Source organism: Cucurbitaria berberidis (assembly GCF_010015615.1).
Source record: "Cucurbitaria berberidis CBS 394.84 unplaced genomic scaffold K460scaffold_5, whole genome shotgun sequence".
Lineage (NCBI taxonomy): Eukaryota > Fungi > Ascomycota > Dothideomycetes > Pleosporales > Cucurbitariaceae > Cucurbitaria > Cucurbitaria berberidis.
In genome coordinates this window covers 646,810-665,355 of record NW_024468939.1, presented here as the reverse complement: position 1 = coordinate 665,355, position 18,546 = coordinate 646,810, and the positions used below count along the sequence as shown (strand labels likewise).

Genomic DNA, 18,546 nt, shown 5'->3' with positions numbered 1-18,546 from the left:
ATAATGTAGCAATTTTTTTAGGTTGGAATTTTTCACAGTGCTCTATCGGCAACGGCTCGGCACGATGCACGCTGCGCTTTGGGCATCAGCGGTAGTGGCGGGTTAGGGGGGCATTTCCGTTTAGTCGAGAGTAGCTGGAGCTGCTACGGTTTGGTCTATTTAACTCAAACGATCTTGTTAGCTCACTTTCCCTGCGTTCTCCCTGTTTCAATGAAACGAGCAGCAGAGTGAGTGTGAGGTAGCTGACTGCTTACTTTCATTCCGTGATCCTGAAAGGCCAGGACCTCAAGATATGCTTAAACCATGGTTGATGATGGCTAAGAAACCCAAAGAAACCAACGTCGGATTCTGGTGGTTTGTAGTGATCCGCTATACGGCCATATTGAGCGGGAGGGTAGCGGGGTTGTGAGGCTAAGGTTTTTTTTCTTTTAGGGCTTCTGTGGTAATGCTGGGAATAGAAGGAGATCAGGGACGAATGACTGAGGCTGGTTCATATGTCAAGCTGGCACACCTCGTAAACAGCATTGACTCATTCGACGCTGAGTGCCTGATCCAAGGATCAACGTGCCTGCGCCACATCGCCTCTGACTCCAAGCCATTCGATTGGTCACAGAGTGCAAGGTCAAGGAGATCAGTAGTCATTTTATCAACAAGGCCAGCAATTTGGCCAGCAGCAAAAATATCGAACAAACTACATGAATCATTTCGATAGTTGCCCAGCTCCCTAAACACCAGCCCGCAAGAACGCCTCCCACTTATTTTTGATATGTACCTACAATGCCTCCGCAGCAGCCTTTGCCTTTTCCAGCTTCGCACGCTTTCTCCGTAGAGTCTCTGACTCGACGTCGCGCTTGTTCTCGCCGTACTCGATGCGCTTGAGCAGCTTACGCTTCTTGTTGGACAACATCATCTTCTGCCTCTCGCGCTCCTCCTCTTCTTGGCGCCTCTTCTTGTCAGCCTTCTTGCGGACTGCTGCATTCTGCTCCTTCCTTGTTGGTTTGACCACTTCCACCTTCTTGCCAGTAGCTTCTGCCTCGAGTTCGCGCTGGTGTTGAATGCGACCAGCTTCTCCTTCAGAGATATCGGACTCAGCATCCGATTCGAAACCATCAAATTCTTCAGCGGCGACTTCAGACTCGCTGTCGTCGCTATCATCCTCTGAGTCGGAATCGGCAACGTCCATGCCTTCTCCGACCTCCACGGAGCCTTCACGATCAATTATGGCGTCCATGTCTTCATCGCCGTCAACATCAAACGTCGCCTCCTCGTCGTCATCTCCATCGTCTTCGAAAGCTTCGGCCTCGCCCTCCGGTTGCTGTGCCTCAAGCGGAAGATTTGGGTCGTACTCTCCCTTCTTGGCATTGACCCAAGGGCTCAAATGAGGCGGAAGCTCGGCGCCAGGAGCATAGAGATCCGGTCGCATCAGCTTGCTCTGATTGATGCAGTCCCATACCCATTGCGGCTGGACGTATGTTCGGCCAGGCATTGTCGAATGAGGCCACTGAACCCTAGGCGCCGCCGCACCACCATTTTCGTTCTCAGGGACGTCGGGAGCAGGTGCGCCATTTGCTAGCGGTGGCCGGTCAATGATCTGATGGGTGATTGCAGGATCAGACTCATTTGTCGTGAAAGCGCCGTCACCAAGGATGCCATCCCAACCAACTCGTTTGCAGCCGAAAGCCTTTAGAATGAACTCGAGTGATGTACGGGGCGTTTCGCGGGACAAGTAGAAGGTGAAAGGTGCAAAAAGAGATGCGATTTGAGCGCTGCTGGCCTGGGGTTGTGGCAAGACGTCGGCGTCAGGAGCTGTCGGCTCGAACGTATCGATGCCTTCGGTAGCTTCCTCTTCATCATCGTCTCCCATAGCGGCCGCGGTCACATTTGGGACTTCATCGTCTTCCTCGGCATCTGGCATAGCTGCGAGCCTGTCTGCTATCGCCTGCGCCTCCGGGTTGATCTCTACATCTTCCATGGGATCGTTTGTGCCGTTTGTAGCATTGGCCTTGCCCTCAAGCTGGAAAGCAGCCAACTCGCCGCCTTGCTCGTCGCTCTTGGCGTTGAACTTGGGTGGGTATACGAGTCCCACGGATGTGTAGAGGCGGTAGTTGACGAAGCCGAGTAATGTAGTGTAAAATTCGACAAAAGTGCCCATGATCCTGAAATCAATGTCTCCACCCGTCCGCTGCACGAAACGGTACGGTACCAACCAAAGTATGTCCTGACCTTGAATCGTTGCCTGGTAGTAAATGCCCTTGATGGAGAGGAACGACTTTCGGAGAGCATGGGAGGTGATTACGTAGTGTTCAAATTCGCGGGTCAAGCGTTGACAGAGGGCAATCGTCTTGGCGGGGATATGCTCGCTGGACGGGAGGTTGGCGAAGAGAAAGAGCATGGAGAGGGCATCGTCGAGGTCGCGCAGGGCATCGACGAAGGTAGGGTAGCGTTCCTTGATGATGTGGTCCAGCTTGACCTTGGGCATAAGGTTCTTCTCCAGGCGCGCAGCATCTCCTGCCTCGCCGCGACCAAGAGCGCGGCCAATCTTCTTTGCGACGGACTTGTGGTCGCGGAATTTCGCCAGTAGCGGCTCATGGAGCAGATATTGAATATCCTTTGTGTAGTAAAAGGTTGTCGCGGCGGTAGATCCCTTCGACACCTTCTTCTTGTTGCGCGGCTCGCGAGGGTATATGCCCTTGAAGATACATAACCGTCTGAAGTCTGGAAGCGAGATCTGAAGCTTCTTCACGGCGCGAGTGCGGGTGATGTAGTTTTTGGCTGCACCAGAGGTGCCTAACGTGTGTAAGTAGGCGACAAAGGGAGCATAGTACGGATAACGGAGCACATACCCTTCTTTTTGCTACGACCTGCCATCGTAAAGTCTAAAGATCCTTTGCGATGTTGTGGAAAGCTGCTCGGCGAACTTTGGCGACACAAAAAAAGTTCGAGATGCGGCGGATTAGCCGACATGGAGCCGGCATTAGCGCCAACAGGGTCCCGCCGAATGTTGCCAGAACACCACCAGAGCTCCGTGACGGTGTCGAGATGAGGGACCCAATGCCCTCATAGTCAGCTGAGATGCCCGTCGACATGCAGCAGAAGGCCCTCCTCTTTGGAGCTGCCGTGGCCCTGAGGCTGGGTCTATTCACCCTCTTTCCCGCACTACCAGCCCTTCTTGCTGGCCGAGTCGAGGTCTCCACGCCAGTAACCAGCTTCAAGAGACGTACGTCTGTCGAGCATGGCAAATGATTGTAGTTTCACTCGCTAACAGAACATGCAGTGCAGGAAGGCGTCTTCCTCTACACCCATAATGTCTCACCCTACGATGGCGGCGTCTACCATCAGGCACCCCTCCTTCTGCCACTCTTCTCGCTTCTGCCGAACCCATCCTACGCGCCTCTCGCTACGAATCTGCTCTACACTGTAGTGGACCTACTGAGTGCGAACGCATTGGCTCAAATATCGGAGAGTGGCTTCGCAACAGTGACGCGATTGTTCACTTCCTCGCGCAAAGACCTCAGATGGAGCAGCGTGGCTATTGCAGCAGGGCATGCTCGACCCGTCCTAGTATGATCCGTATGCTGCTAACAGTCTACCAGCTTCCTCTTCAATCCCTTTACGGTTGCGACATGCATTGCGCGCTCGACTTCCGCCCTGACGAACCTCTTCATTCTGACCGCAATAGCCAAGGCCTCTCAAGGAGCCAGTATCACCTTCATATTGGCCATGGCATTCGCGTCCTACCTGGCTATGCACCCAATACTCCTCTTTCCGCCTCTGCTGGTTCTGCTGTACGATGCGCGCACCGCCAAGACAAGATCAAGTCCAGATGTCTGGTCCTTTATAATCACCTACTCCTTAGGCATTACAGCCGCCATTGGCGCCTTGCTCTCTGCTTCCGCCTTCTTGACCGGCTCGTGGGACTTTTTAGCAGCTACATATGGCGTCCGCCTTCTCCTCCCAGACCTCACGCCTAATGTTGGTCTTTGGTGGTACTTCTTCATCGAGATGTTTGATTCATTCCGTGAATTCTTCCTTGGTGTGTTCTGGTTGCATGCGGCGTCGTACATGCCTGGTCTTACCATCCGCCTCCACAAGCAGCCCTTGTTTGTTGCATGCACTCTGACTGGTATCTTCGCCGTTTTTACGCCCTATCCTAGCATAGCGGATGCTGCATTGTACCTCTCGTTAGTGCCGTTGTTCCGGCATCTCTTTCCTTGTAAGTCCTCGGCCGACCTCTTGAACGTGGACCATAGGCTAATTGTTCGATAGTGATGCGCTATACCTTCTTAGCATCAGCGAGCGTTTTGTATACATCCTTCCTTGGGCCGGCCTTTTACCACCTCTGGGTTTATGCTGGCTCCGGCAATGCCAACTTCTTCTACGCTATTACATTGGTATGGAGTCTGGGCCTATCGATTATCGTCGGCGACTCGATGTACGCTGCGTTGAGGGACGAGTTGGACGTGGAACGACCTGAGCTGCGGGGCAAGGAAGTATCACGGATATGATATATGATGTAGGAATAAAGAGTTGCTCCAGAATACATATCAAAAATACACTCATAGTATGTGTTACCCAGTTCTCTGAGTCCTGGCCTCTTGGTTTCTATCACTCTTGCATTACTCGACTCTAAAATCGAGCCCAAAGCTTTTTCATATTAGCCCTCTAATCTCTAAAGCGGGGGTGGAAGTCTCTCTTTCACTTCCTCTTACCAGCTCTCACTATCACTACTAGATTCTCGCATAGATCAGCTTCACCGCTGGTTGTAGGTTCCCTGCGCTATCAATTGGTAAGAATTAAAGAGCCCTTCCCCTCCTCTTTCGAGCCTTTTACTTCCTCGTCTCCTCACCACTCTACTACCACAGCAACCACAAACCACTCACAAAAGGCTTCAGCACATATCCTCCCTAATAATACACCAACACACCATCAGCAATGGCCGGCGACAAAGAAATCTCGTTCTCTGGCCGTGAGATGGAAGTCCTCGCTCTGGCTTGGCAGTGCATGGAAGGCCAACCCAAGGTACATGCCGCCCCATCCCTCGATGCTGCGACTACCTTCAGGGTACCTTATGATCCATTCCACGATAAGGTACCCTGAAGGCCTTTGCAACACCAACCGTTCTTCGCCACCCCGACAACCTAAACTAACAATGCACAGATCGACATGCAGAAGCTCGCCCGCCTGACTGGCTACACCCCCGGCAGCGCATCCGTCACCTTCGGCAACATCAAGCGCAAGATCAAGCTTCTCGGAGACTCACTATCTGGAAACGGCCCTGCAACGCCCAAGAAGGGAGGTGCGGGTGGACGATCCAAGACCGCGACTCCAAAACGCAGTGGTGGTGGTGGTAAGCGTGGTCTTACCGCCGCTCAAAACGATACGCCGAGCAAGAAGAGGCAGAAGACAGGTGGTCGCAAGGCAAGGGAGGAGATCGAGCATGAGGATGAGGTTGAAGAGGAAGAGGAGGAGAGGGACCTCGCTAGCTCGGTCATCAAGAAGGAAGACGTCATTGAAGACCGAGAGGCTAGCTATGGCTTCCTTAATCAACTTACTCAAGCCGCGGACCTGGGCGACCGTCAGGGCTCTGCGTTTGGCGGGGATGATGATGAGGAATATTGAGTGGATGTGAGCGGCTAGGCTACGGAACGGTGAGGGGTGGTTGAATTTGGGGTAGGAAGCAATTGCCATTCGACAATTGAAAAGTAGGGAAGTGCTCTGGGCTTGCTGGACGGCATTGCGATCGTTAGGCGAGCTCTCTGGGTAAAGGGTATGGGTACTCGAGCATTGGCTACTGCGTATGCGGAGCGTAGCACCTGGATAATGGCCTTTTTTGTTTTCTTCGGCATGGTCATGGACTGTTGCGTAGCCCTTCCACGTTCATGAGCTCCGTTCTGGCTGGGTGAAGGTATTCGGCACTGCATACAATGGCTATCAAACAATTGCAAAGCTACTGGAATTATGCAGTCTATCGAATAAGAGATACCAACAGTATATTTGGCTAAATAGCAGAACGTGATTACAGTGGTGCGTCACACCAACCTCGAAATGAAAGAACGCCCCATAAAGATATACCCATAGTCAAGCTTAACGCCCACTACTTCCACAGTAGCAGTTCGGCGCATAAAACAACACGATTACGCCTTCTTCAATATAACAACACGCCTCCTACAGCGCCGCAATAGCTTCAAGTAACACCTCCAGTGCCCTATCCCCCACGCCTTCCAGCCCCTCTCTCAGCGCCCACGCAACATCACTCTGCATACCCAGCGGCACATACACGCCACCATCCTCCTTATTCACCTCCATCCTCTCTCCCAGTCTACTAGTATGCTCCCACTCTCTTGCCGCCGTCTCCGCGTTCGTTATGACTTTGTCCGGGATACCACACATAGCTGCACAATGCATACCAAAGCTACCCTCTGCAACGCCCTCTTCCAGCTTGTAGAGAAAGGTGATGGACTTGGAATCGCCGTCGACTTGAATACGCATACGCTTATTCTGCACTTCAGGGTGGTATTCAAATTCTTTAGCCAAGGAGCGGTAGTGCGTAGCAAAGAATCCGACGCAACCAACCCGTGTACTGATGTCGTGGAGTACTGCTTGTGCAACAGCGACACCGTCGTAGGAGGATGTGCCGCGGCCAAGTTCGTCAAGGATGACGAGGGAGCGGGGCGTAGCTTCTGAGAGGATCTTCTGTGTCTCAGAGAGCTCGACGAAGAATGTTGATTGCGCAGCGAAGATGTTGTCGTTCGCACCGAGACGAGACATGATGCGATCAACTGGCGTGATTCTCGCTGATGTGCAGGGCAGGTAGCACCCGACCTGCGCGAGGATGACTGCTATACAAGTCATTCTCAGAATTGTGGACTTACCGGCCGCGTTGGCACCGGTAAGGAGGCTGATGTTTGCTGCGTCGCCGCCTAACCTAATGTCGTTAGGAATAAAGTCGTCGACGGTATTGAGCATACACGGGTGACGAAGTTCTTCGAATTCGACCACGGTGCGGTCACCCTCCTCGAACACTGGACGACAGCTAGGCTCTCCAAGAGAGGCCGAAGCCTTGGCCAGACTGATCAAACAGTCAAGCTGCGCGATAATCTTCACGGCAGCGAGCCAAATGGTGTAATCTTCGTCAAAGCGCTTGCAGAACCGAGTAGCCACCTCGCGAGTAATCTGCCCATGCGTCTCTTGAGCTTCTTGTAGTGCTCGAACAAGCTTTCGGAGCTCAGGCGAGTAGTAGCGAGTGACCTTAGCTGTAGCCGACATCTGATCCCAGCTACTAGGCACCTTGACCTTCTTTGGGACCTCCAGTTGGCGGATCTCTTTTCCATTGTCGCGGAAACAGATGGTGTTTGAGCCAAGGTCCTTTCGTGCCTTCTTTAAGAGCACTTCAAGCTCCGCTTCGCAGTTATCAATTTCTTTCTGGCTGCTATCAAAGTCTTCTTCAATACCAGGCTCCGGGACCAGGATGCCCTCTTTTCTGGCGAGACTGCGATCAAAAGCCGACTTCCACTTTGACAAAGAACTGGCAAGATCTGGCATAGAGGCAATGAGCTGTCCGATGACTCCCTCCTCCTCGCCAAACTGCTTGAGTAGACTGATAGTGTACTCAATCTGCTCGAATCCCTCAAGCACTTTGAGAAAATCTTGGGCTTTGCAACGGCCTGCATGTACTCGCGAGATGAGACGTTCGAGATCTGGGAGCTTGCTAAGCGAAGCGCTGAAGTTGTCCATGATAGTAGAATCGGCATTTAGAGCGTCCACGGCATCAAGACGAGCGTTGATTTTCTTGGCATCTGCCAGAGGATGACACACCCACTGCCGGAGCAACCGCTTACCGAAAGGCGTGATACAGCGGTTCAACATGGCGAATAGTGTTCCCTCGGCAGACCCATCAAAAGTGTTGGCGAATATCTCTAAGTTGATCAAGCTCTGCCCGTCGAGGACCAAGCTTGTTGCTTTGCGTATTGGATCATACCATTGAAAGTTGCCAAGAGTGACTAGATCGCGCTCAATCTTCAGGGTTCGGAGGTATTGCAAAAGCGCGCCAAAGGCAGACATGACCAGCTCTTGTTCTCGTGCTTCACGCAGGACCGGCGGCCAAGCTTCAATATTGTCTTCTGTGGGCGATTTGAAGTAGTTGTTTACTTCGACTTCGCGGATCGTAATATCCGCCGGCCAGAACTCCTTCACTGGTTTTAGCGAGTTCCAGAGCGTTGCGGGTGCCGTGTTGTTCTTCAAGATTCGCAGGGCTTTCGCAGAGATGCAGGACTTTTCAAGGAGCAATTCGCCGGGTCTCATCTGTGCGATGAGAGTCTCGAATTTCGTCATATCAATGTCATCAGTGAACTCGCAGAGTTGAAATTGGGCAGTCGCAGTATCAACGAATGCTACACCAAAGGCAGGTAGGTTGTCGCGGTCGATCTCCTTGATGGCCATGCAGTATGTTGACATGTCGTCCTGGAGCATACCAGTGTCGACGAGAGTGCCCGATGTCAGAACGGCAGCCAGTTCCCGTCGGATCACCTTGTCTGCCTTCTTCGGCGTCTTGCCCTTGTCCTCCTTGCCATCTCGTTCGCGCATCTCCTTGGCAAGAGCAGACTCCATCTGATCCACCCTGGCCACCTTGTACCCTTTTGCAACAAATTGAGTTGCCCACATATCCAGAGATGCTTCCGGTACGCCAACCATCCTCATGTTGACACGGTCAGTCAATTTGAGGTCGAAAAGCTGATGCCCAACCGAAGCGTCTTTCTCGTATAATTCGTAGAACTTGCCTTTCTTGAAGAACACGATTGTATCCCAGAATTTGCTCTTGATTTCCCAGTATTGGTTCTCGAAAGGCGAGAATTTCGCCCAAGCTTGAGGTGGAATGTAGAGCGTGCGAGGATCATAATCGGGGTGGCCAACAGGATTACGGTCAGCGTCCTGCATATTCGCTAGCCATATGTATCTTGTCTCGGGTTCGGAGGCAGACGGTCTCTCTTTCGCCTTCTTGCTCGTATTCTTCGGGTTCGCTGGGCGGGGCTTAGGAGTCATGGGGTTCTCGGGGTCGTACGTCCATCGCTGCGCCGTCGAAGTGTATGTCATTATCACATTCTCTTCAGTCTCTTCTTTGAAGGGGATTGGAGGTGGGGAAGATGCGGGCGAAGCTTTCCTGTTAGCCTTGGTCGATGCCGGTCGCTTGCGCTTCTTGGAGACGACTTCCTCCTCGTCTGAATCGTCTGCTACTATGAAGTCGTCCACCTCATCGTCGATCAGAGCCTGCTGCGTGGCGGTGTCTAAGCCGAACTCATCGTCCGAATCGTCTTCTACGCTGACCCTCCTACGCTTTGTAGCTCTACTCCTCGCATTGTTGGCGATTGGCCCCAGCACATCGTCGTCGTCGGACTCGTCGTCGGACTCGGCATAGTTGACAGACTTCCTGACCTAAGAAGAGAGTCAATTAGAGTCCATGCAAGGCGCAATGCTGGATCAAACGTACCGTCCGTGATGGGCTGCTCAATGCAACGCCTGCAATTTCTAACAAGACACGGTTAGCTTCGGTATCTAACATGGAAAGGCATAACAGTGCAGAGCAGACCATTCTCCTTGTTCCTTCCTGCGAGAGACACTCGCTCCTGCTTTATCGGGCTCGAGAACTCGGGTGCGTCGCTGCTTGGGACGGGAGTAATAGACGCGGGTGGTTTGGCGAAATTTCTTTTGGTCAGTGTAGAGGTAGGTGTCTTTTTGATTGGCGTAGGATCAGAGGGTGCAGGACTAGGTGAATTGGTAGACTTTTTCTGGAAGAAGCCCAAGATGGACTTTTGGCCCTTCGCCGATTGTGAGGCGGAGGCCTGCTGCTTTTTCTGGGAGGGGCGAGGCGTCGACATCTCGTTGCCTTCGAGGCCGCGTACCATGATCGCAGAATGCAAGAAGAATTGGGGGGCACAAAGAGGAGGGAGAAAGTCGAGTCACGACGACGACTGCCAAATCTATGGGGAAGGAACGCGTCGGGGTCGACGCGCTAGTTCACGAGCCGCGTTTAAGTGGCTTGGCAGGTGATGTAACACTAGACGAGTATCTCAGCCTTCCTACCCTCCAACTAAAAAGAAGACGAATTGCCTAATTTTTCGGCGAAGGATAGCCCATCCAGTCTAACTTGCGCTGAGACACGGCTTGCTCTGCGAGTTTCTCACTGTGGAACTCTTATCAAGCCCTTTTCGTCTGCGCTAAGCTTCACTCCAGAAAGTTCCTACAATATTGTTATTCGCAATACTACTAATCTACAGATGGCATATCGTTAGTAGCATGGTTACTCTTGCCTGTTAGTGCAGAGAACTTGATGCTCAGAATCACCTTTCCCATTCGTGAACGTCCAAGTAGGGGCGACGATGAGTGGATTAACAGCCACGAGAACGAGGCAGAAGATGATGTAAACCAAGCGTATAACATTCTGACACGTCTCACGAGGCGGTGCCGGCCCTGCATGGTGCTGCGCCTCGCCCATCCATAGGCAGGCTGCACAAGATCATAAGATGCGTTTCGACCCCGCTTCAACTCCTTCTTGTCGCGCTCAAGACTGACAGACTGACGTCGAAAGCCCCACCTCGCCGTATTGGACGTAAACAGACTGCCTTCACCGATATCAAGCCCTCTCCACGCCCGGACAAATCCATTCACTACACATACAAGCATCTCGTCGAAACATGGCATCTGTTGGGGACCTCATGGCCGTTGGTAAACTAGCCCATGAGATCGCGGTTGCCTTGAGCGAATGCAGGCGTGCGGCCGCAGAGTATCAATCTCTAATCGAGCTCCTTACGTCCCTCCGAAACTCAGTCAGCCTTGTCAGTAACTTCATGTCCACTCTATCTGTCTCCGCAGCAGTGCACGTCGATCACGCTTTTATGAATGGCATCTTCTTCCATGCTGAACGTTGCCGCATACTCTTAAATCAGTTCATGGTATGTTCACCTACTTTTCATGGGCCATCCTAGTTCGAGTTCTGGTTGCCAACAAATCAACCCTATAGGTTGATTCTCGGAAATACACCGAGAGCCTGATCAATGGCCAAGGAAACAAAGTGCGGACCTCGTACAGAAAGGTCAAGTGGTGTCTCTACAGCGCTGAAGATGCTCGAAAACTTGAGCAACGACTGAGCACACATCTCGAAGCATTTGACCGGTACTTACTTGCGGTAAACATGTGCGTATGCCAAAGAAGATCAAATGCCAAACGCTGACTCTGGGAACAACTCTAGCCAAGTAGGAGCGCAATCTACAGAGCGGCTAGAGAGACAAGTCGGGCAAATCTCATACGCCCTGACAGAAATCTCCGAAAGCGTCCGGAAGACGCAGCTCAACATGCCGAAAGTACTTGGGTATCCTTGGGAGCGTGATATCGCTTCTTCTTACGTGCATCTCAACGATGTGCTAGGCCGCTCTATTATCCTGCCGGCTGTCCTTTGTCGTACTTTCCAGACACTTCACGACACCCTGAGAATAATGTTCTCCGATCATCCAGGATTCGGCAAGGTAGACAAAGGAGAGTTTGAGCTCATAGATGAGACCAATGATTCCACAGTCTTTCAAGGTGGCCGCATTGGTCAGCAGTCTCCACTCCATGTGGGTATCAAACCGGGAGCTAGGCTCTCAATGAGCATTTTGAGTGTGAAGACCGTCAATGCACAAAGGGATTCCTTGATCCCTTCTGTCCAAATTATCGAACGCTGTCCAAGCTGTGGGTTTCCATCATCCGGTCGAAGATTCAGAAAATGGTACAGCAGCCTTGTATTACAGGTCTCTCCCTCGACCTTTAGAAATGCTCGCTAACTATAGCTCGGATAGCCTGAACTGCAGCCTGAGATTCCGAAAGACAGTGTTAGAAAGGGGAGGGAAGTGGATCCATGGGTGGCCAAGAAGTGTGATTCCACAACGCCCTACGAATACATCGCCACTCAGTCTAGGCAAGACTTCTCATAAAATGATTACAGGTAAATCTGAGGTGGGTATCGGTGGAGATGTTCCACCCACTGAAGCCGACATGGAGAGCAAGTTTATACTTCGTGTCCATCACATCACCGAATACGTTGTGCCTATTCGGTTTGCTCGTCCACACGAATTTAAGATATCTAGGCTGCCTCTGATCCAAGCCATTGGCCAAGGAAATCTTCAATGGGTTCGTCACTTGTTGCTCCATGCAGACACCGATCCAAACTGTCGAAGTTTCCGAGGATGGAAGGCTCTGCAATTTGCCTGCTCTATCCCAATCAATTCCATTAAAAGCAAAAACCAGAAAGCGATTATAGAGCTTCTGATTGCGCATGGTGCAGACGTCAATGCAGTGCCTGTTGGAATCATTACTGAAACCGCGTTACAGTTAGCTTGCCAGCGCGGAAACGAGGAAGTGGTAGACATTTTGCTCAAGAATGGCGCTGAAATCAATCCCGAGATTGGCTTCAGAAACGCCCTTGCAAAAGCATCAGGGGCAGGGTCATTAGGGATAGTCAAGAAACTCATTGACCTTGGCGCGGACATACAACACCCTGATGTACTATCAGCTGCTGCTAAAAAAGGCAATCTTGGAATAGTCAATTATCTTATTGAAAGAGGCGCTGATTTGCACGGATACAACGGTCTAAAAGCCTTAGAAGCGACGATATCTGAGGATCATCTGGCCGTGGCCCGACGTTTTCTTGAGCTCGGCGTCAACGTTAACGCTGAGGTGGATGGCTCAGCTCCTATAAATGCCGTACAGTCTCTATGCATGTTGGACATGCTTGTTGTCTATGGAGCACGAGTGAACGCACCATACTCCCGGTCATACCAGGAAACCGCATTGCAACGGGCCGCAAGAAACTGCGATCAGGCTCTAGTCACCGAGCTCATTCGCCTGGGAGCTGATGTTCACCACCCTGGCTCTGAGAATTGCGGTCGGACAGCACTTCAGTCCGTGCTCGATGCCGCTGGGTATCATGACACAGCCTCGGTCATTGAAACCTTAAGGTTACTCATTGCCGAACATGGCGCAGACGTAAATGAGCCAAAGTCCAATAAAGAGGGATTCACGAGCCTTGAGGCAGCATGTGACCGCACAGTCAAGCTTATGGATCATTCAGATATTGCCGCTGTTGAGTTTTTGGTCGAGCGAGGTGCCAAAGTTACTCCACTCACATTACACATCGCTGCCGCCCGGAACCACGAAACCTTGGGCGGCTTTCTGCTACAGAATGGTGCACGAACTGAGGACCTGCGGAGACCGGCAGATATCAAAATCCCTAGTTGGGAAAAACATTACGGCTTCGGCTCGACCGTCATTGAGACCGCTAAGTTGAATGGCCATCATGAACTTGCGGAGAAATTGGAAGGCTGGGTTGACGCAACCTGAAAATAAAGAACACGGAAGACTATATTTTCAATACACAACTCGTGTTCTACGCAAGGATTTAGCTGCCCCCCATACGATTCTCACTCATCTCAACTCAAGAGAATCTATTCCAATCGGCGGTAAATCCTGTTCACTACGCGTGTCATGTTCTAGAAACGGTCCTAGCCCTAGGCATTCATTAGTGGATTTTTCCAGTCTTCTCTAAGATCTAGTCCCAACTTCCATAGTTTCTTGTCATTTCTTTATATCCTTCTATGCACATTGCCTACTTCCGTTTCTGGTTTGTGGCGTGTTTTCAGCTAGCTATGAAGGCTTTTTCAAGCAGTCGCCAGAGACTTTACACCTGATACAGGTAGCCAATTGAAGTCTTCACACTTTGTGTGTCGATTGCACAATATATTAGCGTTTAACATTCTCAGATTACAAAATACTGAGGCCTTAGTCTTGATATGATTGGATTAATATATAAGAGTGTAGAAGATACCTACCTAGTCCTACCCCTTAGAGATGTAGGATGAACTATCTCAACTTTCCAAGATACTTGATTCTAAAGATCAAACAGGGTATATACATAGTTTGTTGGAAACGGGAGCCCTGTAGGATGATTGTAGCAACAGAGCGTGCGTGACAGCCGCGTCCATGGTGTAAGTTGCGTTGCACTATATACCTACCACGTCGAAGAATTGCATGCTCTCGCTTCTAATAAGGACCTTCCACGGGGGATGGTGCAATCTCCACATTATTAGGAGAGCTGAACCAGGGTGCGTGAGGCGGCTCGAGTGCTGCGCCCCCCAAACGAGCCACGCCCCCTCACGGCGTGGCTTAGAGCTGAACCTACTCGAACTAGTACATCATCTTGCATACATATAACCTCTCCAGGCTGCATCTTCCTGCATCCCTCATAGCTCCATATCATCCAAGGCAATGGCCGCATCAATTGAAGAACCAAGAGGGATCATTCTGTTATCGGTCGCATACTTGGTCATCACAACTATTGTCATATTGAGCTTATCCACAACGGAAACAACTCTTCTACTAATTCTATACCCGGTTTACCTGATGTTCCGTCACCTCAACATCTTCAAATTCACGTCCATCTTCTCTCAGCATGACCAGGAGTTCACGGCTCAGCCTGATCTCATCTACAGATCCAAACTATCAGGCCAAAAGATTAGACTTTTGAGATTGCTACCAGGGCCTTCATATGCAAAAATTCGATGCCGGCTTGTTGTGGCAAGTTTGGATGATGTACCGTCGTATGAAGCGATATCGTATGTATGGGGCCCGCCGCAGAAACGAGAACGAATTGAATGTGATGGACAAGTCGCATACATCACTGTCAGTCTTGCGCAAGCACTTCGGAGACTGAGATCTCGGAATACACCGAGGACACTATGGGCGGATGGCATTTGCATCAATCAGAATAATGTATCTGAGAAAGGACACCAGGTCGAGCGAATGGGCGAAATCTTCAAAAGCGCGAGTAGAGTCGTGGTTTGGTTGGGTCCGGATGTAGGTGGGGAAGTAGCCCAGGCTATGGCGGTGATTGAATTCGTGCATTTTAAGATTCCCAACCCAGGACATGGCGCAAATTCGATACAGAGACGTGGGGATCCAACAATAGAGAATTTGGGGAGACTCGTTGAAAGCGAGAAAGGTATCAAAGATGCGTGGAAAGTGTTGGGTACGCTATTCGAGCGGCAATGGTGGCAGCGAATATGGTGTGTTCAGGAAGCTATATTAGCCAAAAGCATCATCATCATGTGTGGAGCAAACGAAATAGACGGGCACCTTATCGGCGTTTTCACACGCTGGTACCATGGTCAAGGCTGGGCTGGACAGCAAGCACCGAAAGATATCAACGATGCTGGTATCAAAAGCGCATACCGAAGACTCAACGATTGGGCCTGGACAGGCACAGCTCTTGAAATCCTCGACACCTTTAGAGGGCTGCAAGCCACAGATCCCAAGGACAAAATCTATGCACTCCTCGGACTATTTCAACTCGAACGCAAAGAGAACATCTACAACCTAAACCTGAGTGTTGATTACCATAAGTCTGTCCCAGAAGTGCTATTCGATTCTATAATGTGTTCCGTACGAGAGGAGGGCAGTCTACACTTCCTTTCGTACATTGATCACCGTCCCGATTTGGAAGACCGTGGCGATTACCCGTCATGGATGCCGCGCTGGGACAATGCACGCGAGCCGTGGCAAAACCACTTGTGGTGCCATAATAGTAGCATATCCGCGGGTATTCGCAATCGACCTATGAGCTGTGACTGGACGTATTCTGAGAAACTAATACTCAAGGGAGTAGAATTAGATAGCATCAGCAAGACCACAGACGTCTTTTGGACTACAGACGATTCAATAGGAGGCCCCCTTCGAGAATGGATCGAGAGCTATTTACTTCGAATCGAGAAACCTACCAGCGGCGACATTCAAGCATACCAGCGGTCCATCATCAAACTCGCGATAACTCTCAGCGGCGGTTTCTTGAAAAAAGACGGTTGGGCAGAGAACCGCATCTATTTCGAGCGCCTGGCAGAAGACGTTGGGGATCAATATTTGGCAGGCTTCTACGTCTTCATGGAGAAATACTTTCCCCAGTTCAACGTGCAGAAGATGCATGGTATGGGCAGTTTCGAAGGTCGGTTGTACCAGTATCATTCATTGGTCAGGTCGTTTTGTCGCGGCCGACGAATGTTCGAGACCGTCAACGGATATATTGGTCTAGGGCCCAGGAGCATGCGAAAACATGACAGTGTAGCTGTCCTCGAAGGGGGCAAAATTCCTTTCATTTTGCGGCCTCGTGATGATGGAGATTTCTCGTTTGTGGGCGAGTGCTTTGTATTCGACGTTATGGATACGCACCGATTGGACGCGTTGGGGGGGTATGGATTCGAGGAAAGAGAGATCGTCCTGCGATAATCAATTCATTAATCTCTTGGTGAGCTATAATTCACCCTACATCGTGAACGTTCACATTTGGGGTCTCTGTTGACTCATAAGGACTAATTTGGTATAAGAGCGTGTATTGACGGACGGGCTATTACACATTAGTAGCATTCCCAATTTTCAAGAGGGCGCATCATATCCTGCCCTAATGCGACGGCTTATGGTAGGTTCTCACACGCTGTGTAAGGACCCCCTGGCACTTTCCTCTTTGAAGTTGTCAGCCAACAGCCCCTTCCTGAACCCTTCAGTCAAGTTCATAACAAGACCTTCTATGAAAGGAAGCCGCGCGTCATGACCGCCTTCGCGAAGTATACGTCCACGACTTACTCTGACCAAACTGCACTTTGGCTGCTTATACAAACACCTTCCGCTTTGCCATTACGTCGCCTTGTTGAACCAGAAAATTTGTCCTCGGCAATGCCTGTGTCATCCATCTTCTTCGGCCTGTTGACTCTTGCCTTTGCTACCTATACGGCTGCAGTCAGTCGTCCCTCCACTGATCTCATTGAACGAAATACCACGTTCAGCCAAATCCAGCCTTCTCGGGATAGTCCACACAAGTACAACTTCCATGAGTTCCGGCCTCGAGATGATCCCTAAGACTCCTTCCAGCAGCCGTACTTCAGCTTCAGGATCTTATTCTCCAGAAGGCTGGCATCACTGAAGAGTTCTTCCATCGTCATTGGAAGACTGTTCACGCCGACCTCACCTTAGATCAATTAGACTTTGCTCTTCGCGTGCAGCGATAACACAGGCAAGTAGCTTTTGTATCCCCCACGATAAGCCGCCGATGCTGACCTTGCATATAGTTCCATCAAGACAAGCAAAATTGGGCCAACGCTCAGCGCCTTCTCACTGCTGTCGGTGGAGCGATGCAGCTAGCCCTATACGACGGTATTGCTGAGTTCCACACCAAAGACTACGAGACGTTCGAGAAGTTCGTCCTATCGGTCTTCGCTGACCCGCTTTTGGTTGGAGATCAAAAAAAGTTTGTCAGCTCGGATTCACCATTGCACATCATGGCCGGCTACGAAAACCTCATCTTCGGTAGCGGAATTAGTATTTCGAATGGCTACGACAGTGTCGTTCCCGGAGATCGCCGGTTCAAGTACCCCAGATGCTGGTGACTGAAGTAGACGGGACGAACATCGCTCTGTCACAGAACGAAAATGGGGCAGTTGGTCAATAACACAGAGGGCGTTTAGGTAGTGGTAGCACAACAAGGGTAGGACAGGGTAAATAGTTCAATTCGCTCCTCTACTTGGCTGATAGATTGTTTCCGGCCTTGATGTACGTTCCAATGAGAAGAACAATCGAAGATAGCCACGTCAACGACCTGAGATACGAAGACTTCTGCGTAGTGGTGTTGATGTAGAGCACACTATACAAAATTCTCAGACCAAGGTAGGCTCCCGTGATGAAGTTCAGCGTTGCTAGCACGTCTGATCAGCAGTTGCGCATGATAAAGTGAAAAAAAAGGTAGTGCTCACATGGACTCAGACCGGCATAGTTCCCCGCCAGCACGGCACCGATAAAAAAGGGCGCATTCTCTGAAGTTGGAAGTAAGCAGTCAGTGCAAGCCCTGCATCTAGTTTATACATAACGATTGCTTACCCATCGCATTCTTATGAGCTGCTTCCGCGCGCTCATACGTCGCGTACACGTCCGCTGGTACAGACTTTTTGTATTGTTCATTCGCCTCCGTGCTCCGCGGACTCTGATTGTTCCATTTGTTGTTGTTTGCTTTCTTGATCACGCCTGCCTGTTGGTGGTGCGTTAGTCGCACAATTTTGCCGGAGAGATAAGGGATATCAATAGAAAGGAGGAAATCATACGGCATAGGCATGCGGATAGAGCGCTACAATCCAGTATATCTAATAGGTGAAGACATGGCGTTAGTACATATCGTAGATATAGAGAGATTGTGGGGAGGTGGTACGTACCGGGATGCTGTAGAAGGAGTAATTGGACGACATCGTGTAGAATTGACCAAGCGGAGATTCTTTAGGGTTCGCTGCGCTGTGTAACTTTACTGTCTTTTGTTGACTTTATAGTAGTTGGAGTGCGTTGAGTAATCGTAGTCAAGAAGGCGTTCGGCGGTACTGCGCCTTGAACGCAAGGTATACCGAGGTGGGACAGCCGATGAACCGCGGCAGCCGATGAACCACTTTTTACTAGTAAAAAAGCTAAAAATTAAGATTTTATTTATTTAATAAC

At 50.6% G+C, this 18,546-nt stretch overlaps 9 protein-coding genes across 9 annotated transcripts; 6 read left to right on the top strand and 3 right to left on the bottom strand.

Moving 5' to 3' along the window:
* Positions 1 to 623: 623 nt before the first annotated feature.
* K460DRAFT_397765 (uncharacterized protein) lies at positions 624 to 2,897 on the bottom strand. The gene is made up of 2 exons (XM_040936181.1): positions 2,844 to 2,897; positions 624 to 2,787 (listed from the first exon to the last, which is right to left on the bottom strand). Exons 1-2 carry the CDS (start codon positions 2,866 to 2,868, stop codon positions 773 to 775), a joined length of 2,040 nt encoding a protein of 679 aa, XP_040784127.1. The 5' UTR covers positions 2,869 to 2,897; the 3' UTR covers positions 624 to 772.
* Positions 2,898 to 3,023: 126 nt separating this feature from the next.
* On the top strand, positions 3,024 to 4,566 carry K460DRAFT_318665 (PIG-U-domain-containing protein). Its single transcript, XM_040930399.1, has 4 exons — positions 3,024 to 3,217; positions 3,275 to 3,555; positions 3,586 to 4,213; positions 4,267 to 4,566. Exons 1-4 carry the CDS (start codon positions 3,073 to 3,075, stop codon positions 4,503 to 4,505), a joined length of 1,293 nt encoding a protein of 430 aa, XP_040784126.1. The 5' UTR covers positions 3,024 to 3,072; the 3' UTR covers positions 4,506 to 4,566.
* Positions 4,567 to 4,932: 366 nt separating this feature from the next.
* Positions 4,933 to 5,619, top strand: K460DRAFT_293388 (uncharacterized protein; the record flags this gene model as incomplete). The annotated part of the gene is made up of 2 exons (XM_040929411.1): positions 4,933 to 5,088; positions 5,158 to 5,619. The coding sequence occupies 2 exons, from the start codon at positions 4,933 to 4,935 to the stop codon at positions 5,617 to 5,619; spliced, it is 618 nt and encodes a 205-aa protein (XP_040784125.1).
* A 307-nt stretch (positions 5,620 to 5,926) lies between these two features.
* On the bottom strand, positions 5,927 to 9,958 carry K460DRAFT_169384 (DNA mismatch repair protein Msh6). The gene is made up of 3 exons (XM_040926945.1): positions 9,584 to 9,958; positions 9,485 to 9,522; positions 5,927 to 9,429 (listed from the first exon to the last, which is right to left on the bottom strand). The coding sequence occupies exons 1-3, from the start codon at positions 9,897 to 9,899 to the stop codon at positions 6,166 to 6,168; spliced, it is 3,618 nt and encodes a 1,205-aa protein (XP_040784124.1). The 5' UTR covers positions 9,900 to 9,958; the 3' UTR covers positions 5,927 to 6,165.
* A 2,288-nt stretch (positions 9,959 to 12,246) lies between these two features.
* K460DRAFT_239646 (ankyrin) lies at positions 12,247 to 12,654 on the top strand (the record flags this gene model as incomplete). The annotated part of the gene is made up of 1 exon (XM_040927306.1): positions 12,247 to 12,654. A coding segment is annotated over one exon (408 nt), but the record flags the coding sequence as incomplete, so codon positions are not given.
* A 1,638-nt stretch (positions 12,655 to 14,292) lies between these two features.
* K460DRAFT_419605 (uncharacterized protein) lies at positions 14,293 to 16,761 on the top strand (the record flags this gene model as incomplete). The annotated part of the gene is made up of 2 exons (XM_040938027.1): positions 14,293 to 16,321; positions 16,400 to 16,761. One exon carries the CDS (start codon positions 14,293 to 14,295, stop codon positions 16,300 to 16,302), a length of 2,010 nt encoding a protein of 669 aa, XP_040784122.1. The 3' UTR covers positions 16,303 to 16,321; positions 16,400 to 16,761.
* Positions 16,462 to 17,078, top strand: K460DRAFT_169323 (uncharacterized protein). Its single transcript, XM_040926944.1, has one exon. It carries the CDS (start codon positions 16,621 to 16,623, stop codon positions 16,927 to 16,929), a length of 309 nt encoding a protein of 102 aa, XP_040784121.1. The 5' UTR covers positions 16,462 to 16,620; the 3' UTR covers positions 16,930 to 17,078.
* K460DRAFT_291381 (uncharacterized protein) lies at positions 16,974 to 17,456 on the top strand (the record flags this gene model as incomplete). The annotated part of the gene is made up of 2 exons (XM_040929277.1): positions 16,974 to 17,066; positions 17,139 to 17,456. Coding segments are annotated over 2 exons (411 nt in total), but the record flags the coding sequence as incomplete, so codon positions are not given.
* Positions 17,457 to 17,556: 100 nt separating this feature from the next.
* On the bottom strand, positions 17,557 to 18,451 carry K460DRAFT_344463 (uncharacterized protein). Its single transcript, XM_040931255.1, has 5 exons — positions 18,273 to 18,451; positions 18,165 to 18,203; positions 17,944 to 18,091; positions 17,820 to 17,879; positions 17,557 to 17,762 (listed from the first exon to the last, which is right to left on the bottom strand). Exons 1-5 carry the CDS (start codon positions 18,303 to 18,305, stop codon positions 17,587 to 17,589), a joined length of 456 nt encoding a protein of 151 aa, XP_040784119.1. The 5' UTR covers positions 18,306 to 18,451; the 3' UTR covers positions 17,557 to 17,586.
* Between the last annotated feature and the right edge of the window lie 95 nt (positions 18,452 to 18,546).

Excerpts from the sequence above, each read along its gene's own strand:
- K460DRAFT_397765 (XM_040936181.1), bottom strand. The coding sequence starts at position 2,868 with ATGGCAGGTCGTAGCAAAAAGAAGG. Across the intron at positions 2,788-2,843 it reads AGGTCGTAGCAAAAAGAAGG|GCACCTCTGGTGCAGCCAAA; the intron begins GTATGTGCTCCG and ends TACACACGTTAG.
- K460DRAFT_169384 (XM_040926945.1), bottom strand. The coding sequence starts at position 9,899 with ATGGTACGCGGCCTCGAAGGCAACGAGATGTCGACGCCTCGCCCCTCC. Across the intron at positions 9,523-9,583 it reads AGGAAGGAACAAGGAGAATG|AAATTGCAGGCGTTGCATTG; the intron begins GTCTGCTCTGCA and ends GTGTCTTGTTAG. Across the intron at positions 9,430-9,484 it reads TGAGCAGCCCATCACGGACG|GTCAGGAAGTCTGTCAACTA; the intron begins GTACGTTTGATC and ends CTCTCTTCTTAG.
- K460DRAFT_344463 (XM_040931255.1), bottom strand. The coding sequence starts at position 18,305 with ATGTCGTCCAATTACTCCTTCTACAGCATCCCG. Across the intron at positions 18,204-18,272 it reads ACTCCTTCTACAGCATCCCG|ATATACTGGATTGTAGCGCT; the intron begins GTACGTACCACC and ends TTCACCTATTAG. Across the intron at positions 18,092-18,164 it reads TCTATCCGCATGCCTATGCC|GCAGGCGTGATCAAGAAAGC; the intron begins GTATGATTTCCT and ends CACCACCAACAG.
- K460DRAFT_318665 (XM_040930399.1), top strand. The coding sequence starts at position 3,073 with ATGCCCGTCGACATGCAGCAGAAGGCCCTCCTCTTTGGAGCTGCCGTG. Across the intron at positions 3,556-3,585 it reads CAGCAGGGCATGCTCGACCC|TCTACCAGCTTCCTCTTCAA; the intron begins GTCCTAGTATGA and ends TGCTGCTAACAG. Across the intron at positions 4,214-4,266 it reads GTTCCGGCATCTCTTTCCTT|TGATGCGCTATACCTTCTTA; the intron begins GTAAGTCCTCGG and ends ATTGTTCGATAG.
- K460DRAFT_169323 (XM_040926944.1), top strand. The coding sequence starts at position 16,621 with ATGACCGCCTTCGCGAAGTATACGTCCACGACTTACTCTGACCAAACT.